This window comes from Heterocephalus glaber, unplaced genomic scaffold, assembly GCF_053883595.1.
Source record: "Heterocephalus glaber isolate CG9 unplaced genomic scaffold, H.glaber_assembly_v1.0 deba00001666, whole genome shotgun sequence".
Classification (NCBI taxonomy): Eukaryota; Metazoa; Chordata; class Mammalia; order Rodentia; family Bathyergidae; genus Heterocephalus; species Heterocephalus glaber.
The window spans coordinates 22478043-22495143 of record NW_028258406.1 but is presented as its reverse complement, the minus strand read 5'-3'; the positions used below and the strand labels follow the sequence as shown (position 1 = coordinate 22495143).

The following is a 17101-nucleotide window of genomic DNA, read 5'->3' as shown; positions in this document are numbered from 1 at the left end:
CCTCTGTGACTCTGTGACTTACTCAGTGTGAGGAGTGGCCAAGTGTTTGCCCAAGATGAGTGCACCTCCTGTAATCCTTTCCTCCAGCAGGCCCAACAGAGGGACGCGAGGTGGTCACGCGAGGTGGTTGGCTGGGAGTCAGGGCTGGGACACTGCCAGGGCCAGGGCTACAGCTCAGCAATAAGAGTGCGCAATTCATTCATTTCTGTTTGCCCGGAGACTAAAGCTATAGCATTTATCCTGAGATGATTCAAGGATTCAGTCCTAACTTCTGCCACAACGTTTGCCATACAACATCTCACTTTTATTATTACTTTTGCATCATTCTAGTATATGATTAGTCTTTGGAAGCAAAAGACTTCATTTTGTTTATAGCATTCTGTTTTTAGTAGTGGTATTTTCATTTACAAAATATAATTCTGGGTTGCTGAAAATTAAATGAACATTGGCAATGAGCTGCACTTTTTTTTGTAAACAGGAAATGGTTAAAGGGTTAAAGGTTATCACTCCCAGGGAAAGGCGGGGAGCAGCTTTCAAAAGGAGCAGGTCTTACATTTTGTTTAATAAGCTTGCCTCACCCTAGTCTCACCCATGTAAACCGGGCTTTCCCCCCGTTAAAACAGCAACAAAAAGCTTCGGATCTCAGGTGTAGAGGATGCTTTTAATGTCTTATGACTCCACTGTTTCTCAAGGCGTCATCCACGGAGCATCCACAGGAGACTTAGAATCTAACATGCAAATTCCTGGGCCCCAGCCCAGACCTATAGGTGAAGAGTCTTTGGGAGGTGGGCCAGGCAGGAATCTGCATTTTAATAAAGAATTTGAGGTATTTCTGAAAAATTTACAGCTGAGAACTCCTGCCTACTGGATGCTTACTTAAGACATGCAAAACACAGCCTCACAAAGCAGCCTGTTTCCGGGCGGGCTCAGATTGCAGCAGTTACAGTTTATTCTGAGAGGCACACTTTGTTTTCATTCTTCAGAATGACAGGGAATCTTTAATCCCCTTTCTACATCGCAGTCTTCAAGTACCTAAGGCACTTCTCGCGGTCTAAACCTACTTCGAGTAGCTCACTCTCTTTACTAAACTGTCTCTGTTCCATCCGCTCGTCCTCAAGTGTTATCAGCACGCCGGGAGAATAAGAAGCGGCACAGGGTGCGACACCCTAATAAAGCCAAGTAGCGAGGCAAATTCAAGGCAAATCGCGACCAGGAGCCCGCGTTTGTGCAGGGGTTGCTCTGCTGCCCCCTGGCCGTCCTGGGCGGAACTGCAGGGATATGAAAGCGGCTGCTCGCGTGCGAGGCGCACCGCGTGGGAGTGGGAAAGGCACACAACCCGCCCCTGAGCGGGAAAACCACGAGGTACTGTCGTGCTGCGCGAGAGAAATCTGGGGCGAGAAGGAGAAAGAGAGAGAGGAAACGGGAAGGAGAGGAGTGAACAGACCCCCGCAGACTGAGCCCTGGACCATGAGGACCCACGCGTGGCCACGTCCTGCTGCCCAGCTCCGGCCCGCGCTCAGAGGTGAGTGGCGAGGACGCGCTGACCGCGTGGAGCAGCAGAGGCGGGCGTCTGCAGGGGCTCTGGGGACCGCGTCCGGGGAGGGGACAGCGCCGCTGCACGCTTCCCGGAGCGAAAGGACAGCCTGCTGGGCGCGCTTTTGTTAATTATATGGCGGGAAAGAAATCCTTAATCTCCGCTGAGTCCAAGGGAAATGGTTTTCTCCTGGAAAGAATCACAGTAAAGGTGAACTACCGGGCAAAAGCGAGTTGTGCTGCATTATTAGAAACCACTTTCTAGGTACCGGGCAGCGACTGGGGAGCACAGAAATCGCCTCCAGTTCTTCGTTCTAGTGGCTTTGACGTGGCCACTTAAGAAGTGTGGTGGAGCTCAAAGGAAATACATTTCTGAAGAGCCCGGGGAGGTGTTGGAACCCCTCGGAGACACAGGGGTACGCCGGAACTGCCACTGAACTTTGCATAAGGCGATAGTTAGAAGAGGACACTGAGCTGGGGACACAGAAACCCCAGGGAAGATACGATGTGTCCTGAGCTCCCAGTGCTACCTCTTAAGGGCTGGCTTTAAGGGACAGGTTTCAAGATGATTAATGATTAACTTTCAGTGTTATTCAGAATCAAGCAATTAGTTGGGGCCCCCTAATTTAGGGCTAATCTTTTTTTTTTTTTTTTTTTGCATACTGGAAATTGAACCTAGGCGATTCTACCACTGAGCTACATCCCCAGCCCTTTTTTAAAATTTTAATTTATTTTATTCATTTTTGAGACAGAATCTCACTAAGTTGACTAGGGTGGGCTCGAACTTTTGATTCCCCTATCTCAGCTTTCCAAGTAGCTGAGACTTCAGGCATGTGCCACCGTGCCCAATTAGGGATACACAATTTCGTCTACTAAATCGGCCACCCAAAACACCACGGCAAAGACATTCTTGCTGAGTGTTGGATCTTTGGGTGTGAAAATCAGTAGTGCTAAAATCTGACCCAGTGCTAAATGTTAAATCTATATACACAAGTTCAGTGTTGATATTATGACAACAATTAGAGGTTTAAAATAAAGAGGTATTTTATAATTTTGTAACTAAAAGTAGGAATGTTATACAGATATAAAAGGATTTCTCCGACTCAGTACTGCTGACGTTTTGATTTAGATAATTTTTTGTTCGGGGCGGGGTGGCCCTGCTCCTTGTAGGATGTTTAACAGCATCTCTGATCTCCATTATCCCTAGCCCGACCCCATTCACCATTATTAAAAATGTCTCTAGACACTGCCAAATGTGCTCTGAGTGGCAAATCGCCCTTGTTGACAGCTACTGAGATACACCGCGTGGACTGAAATTTGAAAGTGTGTCAACAGAATGTCACATAGCAATTATTGTTGGTTAATTTCCTTCCTGTCTTCTATCATCATTCAGCTTGGGCTGAGGATTTAGCTCTGTGGTTCCGCCGCCTGCTTCGCAAGTGCAAGGTCTCAAGTTCGATCCCCGGCACCAAAAAAAAAAAACGTTATTATCATTTAGCTGCTTGGAGTGGAAGCAGCCAGGCCACTCTCATGACTCTCACTGAGTCGGAGGCAAGTGTGAGACAATCTGGTCACAGATCACATCCAGGACGGACTTCTGAGTCTGTTTGGTTGCACCAGGGAGAAAGTGCTGCGAGCCTTCTGCCCCCATCTCCTTCTGTTTCCAATCTTTACCAAACAAGGAAATCGTGCATTGTCATAGCGCTGAAAAAGTTTAGAAGTTGACTAAAATCGGTGTTATTTCCACCATCTCAAGCACACATTCACTCTGTTGAGCGGCTCCTGCGTTTGAGGACCCGCTGTCTCTTAGGAAAGCTTCCCATTGAAAGGGCTGGGGCTGTGTGCTACTGACTTTTGTGGGGTTTTCAAGTATCCACCTAATAATGATGGGCTTATGTAGCATTTCTGGATCTGCAAATTCATACACTGCTTTCTGTGAATAAAAAAAGCAGATTCACTGCTATTCTCTCAATTGCAGTTTTTTTTGTGTGGGTTTACCACTCAAAATATACTTGTTTTTGCTTTGAAGTAAAATAAATCTGTATCAGCTCATAAAAACTAATTAATAAAGGGGAATGTAGACTCAGGAAATTAGCCTAAGAACAATTAAATTGCTTTTTTTTCAACTAATGCTACTTGAACTTTAAGAAAGTATAAGAAAATTTTTTTTTAGGTACCAGGAATCAAACTCGGGTTCTTGCACTTGTGCCGCAGGTGGCAAAACCACTGAGCTAAATCCCCGGCCTAAGTATAAGAAATTTTAAATTTCTGAGCATGGTGGTATATTTCTGTAATATTAGCTAGGTGGGAGACTAAGGCAGGAAGATCACAAGTTCAAGGCTAGCTTGGGCCTGAGGGAGATCTTACTCAACATTTAGTAAACAACAACAAAAAAGAGGGCTGGGTAAGTAGCTCAGTGATAGAGCACTTGCCTACCATGCACAAGGTCATGGGTTCAATTCTCATTACCTCCCTAAAAAATTATCAAGGTAAAACCTGTTCATGGAAGAAGAAAATAAGGGTATCAAGTGGAAATGAAACTTCCCACATCTGCTTCCAACACTTTCTTTTGTATCTATCCTGTGGCCTCTTTTCCCTGTACCTCTTTCACAGGGGACGATTATTAACCGTGCTTTAGTATGTACGCTTTGGATCCTTTCCTGTGCCTTTACACTATGCAGACACAATCAAATGCATTTTGAAGTTGTATTTTATGTATCACCCTGCCTAGGATGAGCTTGACAGGTTGTGCTGAGTTCCCCTTCCAAGAAGTGGCATCTATTTGTACTTTTGTGGACAGTGTATTCTTGGCTGTCTCCCTCTTCACTCACTAAAACTTGTTGATCCTTGCCAAATAGCATGGTGGGGAATGACACCCTGTGGTGGTTTCAGTGGACAGTTTGCTCCTTGTAAGTGAAGTTGAACACAACGTACCGAGCTTATTGGGCAGCATTTGGAAGAGTCTGGATGGGAACTTCATCTTCCCTTTCTGCCTCGAGGCCACTGCAGAGTGGTACTGTCACAGCTCCTGTCTCTTAGGGAACATTCTTTCAGACATGACAGGATTAATGGCACATCATTCTGTCTTTAGGTGTCATGATCTTGCCAGTTTATGAAAATGAAGGGTTTGAAGGAATGAGAATGGCCTCATTTATAAAACGGATCTAGTAACCTGTTCAGTCAGCTGCCACTTCATTAGGTCTGGTATTATTCCCAATTAACGTTATAATTGCTTTTTGTAAATTGATGGTTCTACCATTATTTGCAATTGGTGGCTGTAGAGATCCATCAAAGATACTTGAATTTTAAAGAATCTATACTGAACTTCTTATTATTTTTTGTAGCTGAACATGATTCTTCAAGATTCACAGGAAACTAATACAGTGGCCCAAGGAATAGATGTTTGCGTTGTTACACTGTGACATGGACAAATAGAGATGGTTTCCATAAAGTTGCTTTGGGCTTAACATCTTGGGTTGTAGGTATGATACAGAGAATTTGCCATGTTTCAAAGGAAGTTTATAAACCCGTGACAACCCCACTGCATGAGTACAGTTTCCCCTTATTTCTCCCCCCTGTGTCATTTCCCTTCTGTGGCCTGGGTGGAAAATGTGGTAGCCTAGGGCTGGAAGATGTGAAGCCCACACCAGTCCCTGAAAAGAAAATCCCACTGTCTTCTAAACATCAGTTGCATGTGCATCTATGGTACACAGGCCTGTGTTACTGAAGGCCACAAGTTCTAATCTTCACGAGAGCCCTGAGAGAGCAGGGGGCACCACATCTGGAGCTGAGACAGGAAGAGAAGTACAGAGGCTGGGGACTTGCTCTGTGCTGTGCCCAAGGGCACAGTGAGGATAGTTCCACAAATCTCTCAGACCCCCAGCAGACACAGGGCAGAGGCTTCCCTCCTCTTTCCCTGCCAGACCTCCTCACTCACTCACTAAGGAACCCACCGTGGGGTGGGCCTGGCAGTATCACCTCCTGTCTCTTTAGATGAGTGGGCTCATCCTCAGGTACTGAGAGGGCTGTGCTTCCGGACAGGGTTTCAAGTGGGTTTGTTTACATGAGACTCCTGTGTAATCCATCACATTAAGTGTGGACACCAGCCTTTAATCTGTAATCCACACAGTAATCAGCTGTGGATTACTTGGGGGTCTACTTTCGATTTATCAAATGGCTATCCACCTGGCTGGCCCATCTAGTCCAGAGAACTGGTCCTATGTCGTCTTGATGAGTGGAAGCTGAGTAAAGTGGGGTGGGGGTGGCTTGTTTACTTGGGGGCTACAGTTTCCCTAGTTTTCTCTGTGTAAGGACACCACAGAGACAATTTTTACAAGGACATTGTGGAAAAGGTGGAGGGATATTTGAAAAGTGGCTGTGGACTTACTCATTAAACCCACAGAAGGTCTACTGTGTGCTGGGGAGACAGACTCACACACACCCTTCACGGTTGCTTCTGGAAGAAGAGTGGGCAGGAATGAGGGGCAACTAGGAATCACCTAGTATGACTTTTCGACATTGCGTAGGTGGACAAAGGGGCCATGGAACTGGGAGACTGCTCTCCCCTCCTAATCCCTTTACAGGGCCATTTTGTTTTGCTGGGCAGAAAAATCTTCTGTCTTGATTGATTGACTTAAATTTGATTGTTATGTATTTCCAATTTATAGGGCTGGGGATCTAGCTCAGTGGTAGAGCACTTGCCTAGCATGAGTGAGGCCCTGGGTTCAGTCTCCAGCATCACAAAAATACATAGATGCATAACAAAGTTTATGCATTTTTTCTAAGGGAAGACCTCTCTCAGTGTCAACTAACTTGTTTAGATTATAGCAAATCCACAGTGAAGGCCAGATGGTCTTTTGGGTCTGGTCAAGTCCATGGTTACTCTTCTGCCTCAGGCCCTGGGGAATGGTGTTATAATGGAGCGTCAGGAGGTGAGAAGGGTGCTGGCTCCGTCCATGTTCCCAGACTGGATCTGGGCTCTGCGTGTTGCTAGCTCTGGCTTTAGGGTAGCTCTTAACCTCTCTGAGCCTCTAAGACTTCATTTGCAAATTAGCGTTAAACTAGAGGACTGTCATGGGATTAGACACCAGTTGATGTGTGTGGGGTGCTACACAATGCCTGGCGCGCTCCAGTTGCTCAGTGAACAATAGCTATTTTTGTCACCCTGGCTGGTATCATTTGGTCAGCCCCTTAACATCTCTGAGCTTCATTCCCCATCTGTGAAACAAGGGGTATTTTTCTCACTCCCCAAACAAGGCCACATCTGCAGGCAGACTAGCACTGACACGGGCACCCCAACTCCTAGGCGGACCAAGGCAACTCTGCAGGCCCAAGCTCACAAGTGCAGAGAGGTTACTTGTGCTAAGTGAATTCTCCCAACCTTGCTCATGGATATTTATTTACCTATGTTATTTTGGTGGCACTAGGGATTGGACCCAGGGTCTTCACACTGAGCTATCTATGTGCCCAGCCTTTTTTTCTTTTTTCTGTTTTTGGCGCTGGGGATCGAACTCGGGACCTTGCGCTAGTGAGACAGGTGGTGGCACCACTGAGCTATATCCCTGGCCCGTCCAGCCTTTATTTTTTATTTTAAGACAAAGATCTCTCTAAGTCACTAAATTGTCTGGGCTAGGTTCACACTTGTGGTCTTCCTGCCTCAACTTTCCAGGGTGTTGGCTACTAATGAATTATTATTATTATTATTATTTTTTACTAATGAATTATTTTTGATCCCCAGGACTTTGTCAGTGAGTAAGAACCATGCCAGGTGGTCTGGAGAAGGCGTGTCATCGGTGCATTTCTAAAATTGCCAGCAATGGTGAGTCACAGCTCTGAGGAATGCCCTAATTTTGAAGGACTTGAGGTTCTGGACTCAAATGAATCATGTGCATGATCAGTGCTTGGCTCAGGGAGATCCCAGGGCAGAACTGGGGAAGAGAGTATCCTGCCCTCTGTTGGCTGCTTTTGGCTTCTGCTCCTTATTAATCTGCAGTACATAGTTGTCAGGTAAAAGGGCTGAAGGCCAAGACCAGACCAGGCCACAACAAGCCTTTATTAGGGGAATAGATCTGCCGGGCTGTCTCTGAACAAAGGAGAGACAAAAGCAATATGGCCAGGGCAGGGAGAGTCTTTTATAGAGACTGGGGTGGGGCTTGTAGGGGCTGAGGTGGGGTTGAGTGAGGTAGTGATCAGGGAGTGGAGGAGCCCGTGATGTCACTAGGTGGTAGGAGGTGAGCGAGTATTAGGTTACTCTCTAGGCGGGAACAGGGGCATGCTGGGAAGAAGGGTTTATTCTTTGGTGGGGACAACCATCTTGGCATGATGTCACACAGGGGAGGGGGCAAGGCACGAGAGGAAGAGGGCAGCTACTATACATAATAGCTGCTGAGGTGGTGGGAGACCTATCAGTTGTATTTTCAATATTAATATGTATTTGAAAATGTTTTTATAAATGGAGGCACCGATACAACCAACATGTAATGGCAGCAGAACTGGGTAACAAGGCAGGGGATGGGAGACACTGGATTTGGGGTAGCTTTAGTCCACTCGCAGCAACCCTCTGTGCTTGCTCCTACCACCACGTGCTAGATCCTTTGTGTGCGGAAGGGCCGGACCACATTACAGAAGGCCCAGGCTGTATGGTGACATTTGGGGCTTCCCAAAAGCAGATCCCATGCCTTGGGGCTCCTTGAGATGAAAGCACTCACCTCACAGTGAGATGTGCGATCTAACTTTCATACAGGCAAAATGAGAGTAAAGGGAAGGCGTGGGAACCCTTGAGCAAAGACTCTGGGCAGTGATCTCAGGAAGCAGGGTAGAAGCAGACTGAAGTAGAGCAGTCAGGAGAACAAGTGCTGGTGGATGGGTATCTGCCACCTTGTGCTTACCTGCTAGTCCCATATCATGTCACCAACTCCTCCCCTCCCAGCACTGCTCCTGTGACATCTCCTGCACCCCTAGTATCCACAGTCATTCCTTGGGCATAGTAGGAACTCAGTAGCATCCCCTGGGTGCTCAAGTGGGCTCACAGATACTAGTGACCTTCTCCTTCAGCTGATGTGCCCAGAGCCTAGCTCATTCCCTAAGGCAGCCCTGACATTTTACTCTCAGAGAGCTGTGGGAGCTGCTTCCCCCTTCACCTCTGCACCACAGGATTGCTGTCGGGACCAGGGTGGGGCCTCTGCCTGCAGGCTCTGCTGCTAGGCCTGTCAGACACACACAGGGCCCTTCACAAGTGTGGGGAAGGAGCCACCATTGACTCTATCATTGGTCTAGATCCTCTTGAAATCACCCCCCCCCCCGCATGCACATATTTGTCCTTTCTGTTCAAGCAACAAGAGCCTTGCCAGTGGCATCAGGGTGGCAAAAGAGGCAGCCTTACTCTCAGGACTTCCAGGAAAAGGGGTGTTCCTGGCTGCTCTCCTGCTCAGGACTTTAACTCCTCCTGTGCCTTCAAAGCAGCAGGAAAGTGCTGGTCACCTGTCCATCTGTGGTCTCCTGATCCCTGAGTTCTCTCCTCTCGGGCTATGCACAACTCCATCTCCAGCTTGGATGCTGACAAGACCACTAACTGCTCTTGTGGTCTCCCGACTGGGCTGCATAATGGCCACCAATGCCTGGAAAGAGAATGCAAACTCCAAATCTTTTGGAGTTTTGGTGTGAGGCCAGTGGTTTCCTCTTGTATTGCTTCTTCTTTCCCTTCTCACCCGGAAGATCCAGAAGGACAAAAAGCAGTTTAGCTTCCCTAAAAACATCAGGTGGTTTTGTTCCCTGGATTTTCCAAAATGTGTCTCTTTTCAGACTTCCCTTTCTTCACACCTGCCCTTTCAGTAAAGGTGAAGCAGACAAGAATCATCAAGAGATGCAAAGTCTAAAGGAAATGGTAATGACAAGCAGGATATTTGCTTGGTCTTGAGATCTAACCACAGGTTCCTTATTGATGGCAAGGAAGAAAAAAACAGACTTTGGGTTTCAAAATTAGCATCACCAGCAAGGACAGGTGGCCATGCCCTCTGCAGTAATCTCTGCAATGCTGTGTAACTGTAAACACAAGGGAACATCTAGTGAGCACAAAGAGAGGAACATTCTATTAAAACTCAGGGAAGAAGAATGTGTTCTTTGAAAATGTCAACATCATAGAAAACAAAGAAAGGCTGTGGAAATGTTCTAGAGTCAAGGGCGTGACTGAGTCTGCTTTGTGCTGCTATAACAGAACAGCACAGACCAAGTGATTTACAATAAACAGAACTTTATTGGCTCATAGTTCTAGAGCTGGAAGTTCAAGATGGTGGGGGATGGGCAGTATCTAGAGAGGGCTTCTTGTACTTTATCTCATGCTGGAGGGCATCACATAGAGAAAGAGAGAAAGGGAGAGGAAGAAGAGGAGAGAGGGGGAGAGGGAGAGGGAGAGCATAGACTCCTTCTTTTATAACAACTTGTTGCTGAGATAACTAACCTGCATCCGAGATAACATTAATCCATTCACTCTGTCCTCATGGCCTAATCACCTCTTGTTAACCTCACCTCCCACACTATTGCATTTGTCCCCTACACATGAACTTTGGGGGCCACATCTAAACCACAGTGGGGATGAAGGGGATAAGTCAACAAAATACAATAACTGACCCTTGATTGGATTCAAGGACTTCATTAGGTCATCAGCATTAGAGAATGGATGGTAGATTAAGGTAAATATGAGAAGCTACAACTGTGCTAAATTTGAATAAGAGAATATCCTTATTCTTAGGAAATGCACACGGGATTACTTCTAACTGAAACATTAACAAACTTTAAGTCTGCAGACAAAATCCCAAGTGGCAGATGTCTGAGTGTTTGCTTGGCTCTCTATACTTTTATGAATATTTGCAAATTTTCACAATGAACTTTCCTTTTGGAATTTAGGCTAGGAGAGATTGGCCACCTTGGCCTGATCCTGAACTTAATAAAACAGAGCACTAGGTGCATAACCATAGACCACAGTGCTTTTCTTTCAAGTGATTTATATTTTCTTCTGTGTGATCTTCTGTATTTTTTATATTTCCTATAAAGAATTGCATACTTCCATGACTAGAGGGTAAAATTATATTTTAAGAACAATCTTCAGATGTTACCTTAGGCTGGTTTGTGGCTGTTCCTATTGACATGTGAGGTTAGCTAAGGGAAGATGGTGAGAGTTCTCAGAGATGTGATTTTCCATCTGTGGATCCCTTTGTGGGAGCAGGGCAGGCTCCACTGTGCGCTCAGGCCCCAGGGATCCTGGGCCACTGCCTGCCCTGGCCCTTGGTCTCCCCGTCTGGCTGGTTCTCCCCAGCAAACTCCATGTGCTGTGGAAGGTTTGCTCCCCTGCACCCTGCTGCTACTCTGGGGCATCACTGTCATGACTGGGAAGCCATGAAATCTTGATAAATGCCTGTGCATGTATGCAGCTGCCTGCTACCCTCACAGATGACTCAATTAAACTGACAGGAGCAGTGAACTGGAGCTATTGCACCAGTCGGGGGGTCCTGGGAAAGCCTTTAACTCCATGAGGAGAGGCAGCCAAGAAAGGCTCAGCAAAGCCCAGGTTCAGGAGGGACATGGAGAGAGGCAGGATCTAGGGAACTGGAATGCTCGGCGATATTTGCAGCCCCCAACAACAAGAGGGCTCATGCAAGTCAATATGATGGATAGAGACCAGAAGATTTTATTCTACACTCTGGCTGTGAGAAGCTCTATTTCTTTATTTGATGTTGGAAATTGGAAGTCAGGGCCTCACACATGCTCTATGTGGACTTAGCCTCCCCAGCCTTATTTTATGTTTTCTGTTCTCTAAGATATTTAAAACTCTCTCTCTACATAAAATTAATCTGACTCCTTACTCCCACATGCCAGAGTAGCAGGCAGGTGAGTTTTGAGCATTGCAGGTCACACAAGGACCTAGGCAGTGAAAGTTGGGAAGCCGGTCATGCCTACCCCTTTGGGGGGTTTGCACAGGACTGCTCCTGCTCTCTGGGAAAGGCCATTATGAGCCCCTATGCACCTCTTGGTCCAAATGTACAAAGGTACCCTCCTGACAGCAGTAGCCCCAGGACACACATCTCAGTGACAGGTGGTGCTTTTGTTGGAAGGAAGGGACGTCTGTCCCACAGGCAAGAAGGATTGGGATTTCACTCCTACCATCACCCAGGCCCCTTTCTTGAAAAACCACCCAGTTGCACACTCTTTCCTTGCTCTTGGGCCAGCACTAGTGCCAAATACAGGGTAGGAGGATCTTTAGGAACCAGGTGTTCCTCCTAGCAATACTTTTGGATGCTGCCGGGAAGGGGGCCACCAACCACCAACTCCATTCCTCCTCAGCTGCCCCTTCCCTTCCAGGCACTTCTGTCAACCTCCTTCCCTTGAGGCAATCCCATGGACTTGCTTTCCACAGGCTCCTAAAAACGCGAGGTTGTCATCTCCTTTCAGGGATCAGAAGAAATGACACCACCAGGGGGCTCAATATTTCTTACTAACTCAGGAATAACTGTAAATCTCAAAACTTGGGAAAGTCAAGAATGTGAGCCGTTACACTTGGACACAATTACAGATCAGCTGCCCTCTAGTCTCTCTGCTCCCTGTGCCACCAACCTGGCCCCATCCCTTTTCAAAAGTTCAATTTTGATTATTTCATTTCCTGGCCCGGGGATTTAGCTCAGTGGTTCTGGCGCCTGCCTCGCAAGCGCAAGGTCCAGAGTTCGATCCCCGGTACCGAAAAAAAAAGTGAACATTGATTATTTCACTTCCCAACTACAACACTGCGTCAAGCATCTTTCTATCACTGTGACAAAATACTTGAGAGAATCAATTTAATAAAGGAAAAGGTGTATTTGGTTCATGGTGTTAGAGATTTCAGCCTGTGGTCAGTTGGCCTGTTGCTTTGGGTCTGTGATGAGGCAGTGCATCATGGCAGGAACAGGTGGCAAAGGAGGCTGCTCACCTCATGGCAGCCAGCAAGGGAGGGAAGGGGGAAGGGGGAGAGAGAGTCAGAGGGAGAGGAAGGGCTCGGGCCTCAATATCCCCTTGAAGAACATGACTCCCAGTAACCTAACTTCCTCCCCCTAGACTCCATTTCTTAAGCTTCAACCCCCCACATACCAAGCAAACCTTTAACATGTCGGCCTTTGGGGGACATTTATCGAAACCACAGCAAAATCTTGTAACTTCCTAATAAAATCAAAATGCCTTTGTGCGGAACGGAAACACCCTGTAGTCTCAAAATTGACTTCTAATCTTGCCTATTAGTTCTTTATTATAGATGAACTGATCTATGCCCAGTGAAATTTGATGATTCACCACTATCCTAAACCACTCTGAGCATCTTCCTCAAATCTTTTATTTCCTCTGGTTTTTCCCCCCTTTCACTGAAAAGCCATCTCCTTGCAACTCAGCCTGTTAAAATCTTACCCATCAGTCAACACCTAGTTCCAACACCTTCTCCTAGAGACTTTTCTCAATTTCCTTGGGATTCTATCCTTCCCTGGGCCTCCTCACTGTCCTGTGCACATCTGGTGGTCCCGTCTGCACATCAATTTGCTCTACTCCATGGGTGTACATCTCATCTCCTTTATGAGGCTCCTCTTGGCCATGCTGCATCTCCTCAGACCTAAGTGGGTGAATATAAAGAAGTTTCTTCCTGTTCAAAGCAGGTTAAGTGCTTTAAAAATAATCACCTCTTACATATTGCAATTGACAGTGACCTCTGAGGATTAGTGGGTGGCTGTGGAATAGGGCAATGCCGACAGGTGGGTGAGGGATGGACGCAGAGACAGAGTTGCTGAATGCACCAGGAGAAGGCAGAAGTGGCATAGGTGACAGATTTTGGAGTAATTATGGATACCAGAAGGTGAAGAGGGCAATTTGGAGAAGGTGTTTAGTTTCAGTTTATCTTCCTGTACTCTACCAGTTACCTCCTGGGCTTTGGGTAGCTCAGTGGAACTCTGAAAGGATCGTGTTGCAGAGAAAAACTACTGGATCCTAGTTTCAGGTTTTTCACTAAACTATTCAAGTAAGAGAGCGGGGGTACACTTGCCATTTATAGGAAACAGCCTGGTGATCCCCGAGAACAGACTAGCCCAAAAGCTACCTACTTTCCCTACCAAGATTACCCATTTGACAAGTGCTTGTAATACTTCCAGCTACCTCTTTTTGACCTGTAGCTGGCTGCTAAGATATTTTTGACACCTGCTAATGTGCCTAGACCTCTCTAGGTGTAGGTGAGAGCAGCTGCCGATAAAGCACTTCAATATGTGAGCAAGCATCCTGAGCCAGTAATCCAGAAGCCATCCCAAGGGGGTGCTCTCCCACATGATCTTTGCTTTCACACTCTTACACATAAGTCAAGAATCCACCCATCTGTGTTCTTAGCATGAAGAATGACTTGGCTCCAACATTTTGATTCCAACATCTTCCCACCATTGCTCTCATTCGAAATTATTCTCTCCTTCTGTCCTCCCAAGGCATTTAGCTCTTTCACTAAGCTCTTTTGAACTGATCTTATAGGCAGAAATTCTCATTTTGTCAAAAAGTAGAATGTGGTACCTGGAGCCACAGTGAAATCAGTGCTACCAAATTGAAAGCAGTATTCACTGGTGGTGGTCACTGCTGTCAGACCCTTGTCCTGCCACAGTGACATCATGGGAAATCAGCTTGTATTTCAGAGAGCTGTCATAACCAAGAATACAGTACCCAGATTCCCCTGGAGGCAGAACTGTGGCTTAGGGTGCTGTTCAAGACCAAGTGGTAAGGAAGAGGACTTCCATCCTGTGAGGTCACACTGCCATAAGTAAATAAGTTCTCAGGAAGCCTCTGAAGATTCCCCAGCCCATCTGATAGAAAGGTGGGTACTTCATCATCACCTGGGAATTACTTTAAATGCAGATGCTGAGGCCCTGTTAGTCATCGTTCTGGTTTGTTAGGTCTAGAATGACTGTATGTATATGATTATGTAAAGGATTTACTACCCTAGAAAGGATTATAGTGGCTGCCTGCAGAATCAGGGTGGAAGAGTACAAAATGGCCGTCAATGTGCCTGAGAGCTGGAAGATTCAGTCAAAAGTCATAGGCCTAGAGCTCACTGTAGAGTCCAGTGTGAGTCTGAGTCAGAAAGCCAAAGGGTCTGGTTTGTTTTTGTTTTTTTGGTACCAGGGATCAAACTCAGGACCCTGCGCTTGCAAGACAGGTGCAGTGCCACTCAGCTAAATTCCTGGCCCCCAAAGGATCTGGTTTGGAAGGCCGAAGAATTTGTGCTGTAAGCCTGAAGGAACTGGAGACAAATGTCCAAAGGCAATGGCAAAGACCAGAGCTCCTCCAAAGAAGAAAAGAGAAGACCTCCTTCTTTCCCCTTTATTCTATCCATGCTACAAACCTATTGGTTGTTGCCACCCATATCCAAGGTAGGTCTTCCCTCCTCAGTTTGCAGCCTACATGTAAATCAGCCAGACACACTCAGAGCTTTACTAATCTATGAGTGATTCTTACTCAAGTCAAGTTGACATATCACAACTACAGTCACATTCAGCCTTGACAGTGATGGTCTAGTAAGGCCGACACTAATGAAGATGGGGCCCCGGCAAGGTCAGAGAAGGAGATCCACACAAGGAGATCAGGCTAGAATAACCTAATCTCAGCTCATTCAAAGTCCTGGAGAACCACAGTGCATCCCTCATTTGTTGCTTTTATAGTTTTCTTCCCTAAAGGTGGGGGCAGAAATAAACTGAGAAGCCACGGTCTCCTTCCATCATGAAGGGAGAATAAAAATAATGATAATGGCTGATAGTGTTTATTAGGTAGCAGATCCTGTGGTTTATACTTAAAACATGGATTGTGACCTTGGATCATTTCAGCAAGTCTGTTGGGACAGTCTTGATATTCTGCACATAATTGAAATGAGGACATTGGAACGTCAGGGTTGAGTCCCACAGCCTGTGCCTCAGGTATAAGAAGTGGAAAGTAAGCCCAGGGGTCTGGCCCCAGGTGGTGAGTCTTTGGTGTCCTCCTCTGAGTGGTCCTTAGTAATATGCTGGCCCAACCCTGTTCCCTCAGCCCTGCTCAGAGGTAGTGCAGGGAAGGCAAAACTTTGCCTCTACTCTCTGGAGTTTTTCAGTTTGGCCTGAGAAACTGACCTAAGGCAGATTAACAAGAGAAAATTTATTTACTATGAGTTTTATGTGACAGGGTCCTTTACATTGAAGACCCATAAGAAGTGACAAGTTATTCCAAATTTTCAAGTGGGCCTTAATAGAGACTATTTTAAAAAAATATTATAGACTCTTTTGAAATTATTTTCTAGAAAAAAATTTAGCCTTTACTATCTATGTATCTGCCTTTAAACTACACCAAAATTCTTTGTTATATTTACTTGACTATTTTAAGTAAATATATTTTTGAAGATGCAATTTTTAAAAATTTAACTAGAAAGTACCCTAATAAAAATGTTTTAAAAGAATTTAATACAAAAAAAAATGTTTTACCAGTTTTTTTAAAAAGTGGCAAGGAGGGCTGGGGATTTAGCTCAGTGGTTCAGCCGCCTACCTCGCAAGCGCAAGGACCCGAGTTCGATCCCTGGTACAAAAAAAAAAAGTGACAAGGGCTGGGGATTTGGCTCAGTGGCACTGTGCCTGCCTCGCAAGTGAAGGTCCTGAGTTCAATTCCCATTACCAAAAAAAAAAAAAAAAAGTGGCAAAACCTAAATGCTTTTATACTAGGCTTAACCAAGAAAGGTAATTGTAGCTATAGGGTGATAGGATTTACTTTGACAAGATTTGTTTGTACAGAATTCTCAGTCTTAATTTTCCATTCTCTGAGATGATGTTATAGCTTATATCTAGATGTCCCCCAAAGCCTCATGTGCTTATAGCTGAAGCTTTGATGGGGGGTGGGGTGAGGGATGTGTGTTACTTGATCATGGGTGTATGATGCTGGATTAGTCCACTGATTGGTTTAGCATAGTTCTGGGTGTGGATGATGGATTCACTGAAGAGGAAAGACCCACCCTGGGTATGAGTGGCACCACTCAATAGGCTGGTAGCGTGGGTGGAATAAAAAGAAAAAGAGAAAGAAGCTGCTGCGACCTGCCTGGCATGCCATGCATGGACTGTGTTATGGCTTATATTTATATGTCCCCCCCAAAGCTTCATGTGGTCACAGGTGGAGCTTCTTCAGAGGTGGCTGGACCTAGAGTGTGTGACGCTGGGATTAAGGGTGTGTGATTACTAAGTTAGTCCACTGATTGGCATATTTCTGGGTGTGAGTGCTACCTGCCCTTGGGCAGGCAGCCTAGACAGAATATAAAGGGACAGAAAGAAGCAACTGTTGCCACTTGTTTCTTGGCACTTGCTTCTTGCTTGCTGCCTTCTGCCTGCCCTGCTTTGCCATGTTCTGTTTCTCTTCTGCAATGCCCCTCTGCCATCCCAACCTGCTTTGGAGTCCGCTGAAACTTCTACAAACTGAGCCAAATAAACATTTCCTCCTTTAACTTTGACTGTTGAGTATTTTGTCTCCGCAATGAGAAAGTAAGTAAGACAGACAAGAGCATCACTTTCCTTCTGTTATA

At 46.0% G+C, this 17101-nt stretch overlaps 1 protein-coding gene across 3 annotated transcripts in view; it reads left to right on the top strand.

Annotated features, from left to right (window-relative positions):
• Positions 1 to 1178: 1178 nt before the first annotated feature.
• Tmem272 (transmembrane protein 272) overlaps positions 1179 to 17101 on the top strand; it is a 34439-nt gene continuing 18516 nt past the window's right edge. For 2 of the 3 annotated variants that reach the window (XM_087197369.1, XM_087197368.1), the window contains exons 1-2: positions 1179 to 1522; positions 7271 to 7351. In XM_087197369.1, coding sequence (XP_087053495.1) covers positions 7294 to 7351 — 58 coding nt within the window. In that variant the 5' untranslated portion in view covers positions 1179 to 1522; positions 7271 to 7293. Of the gene's footprint in view, positions 1523 to 7270; positions 7352 to 14694; positions 14943 to 17101 lie in introns of all 3 variants that reach the window. The other variant, XM_087197370.1, reaches the window with a different exon arrangement.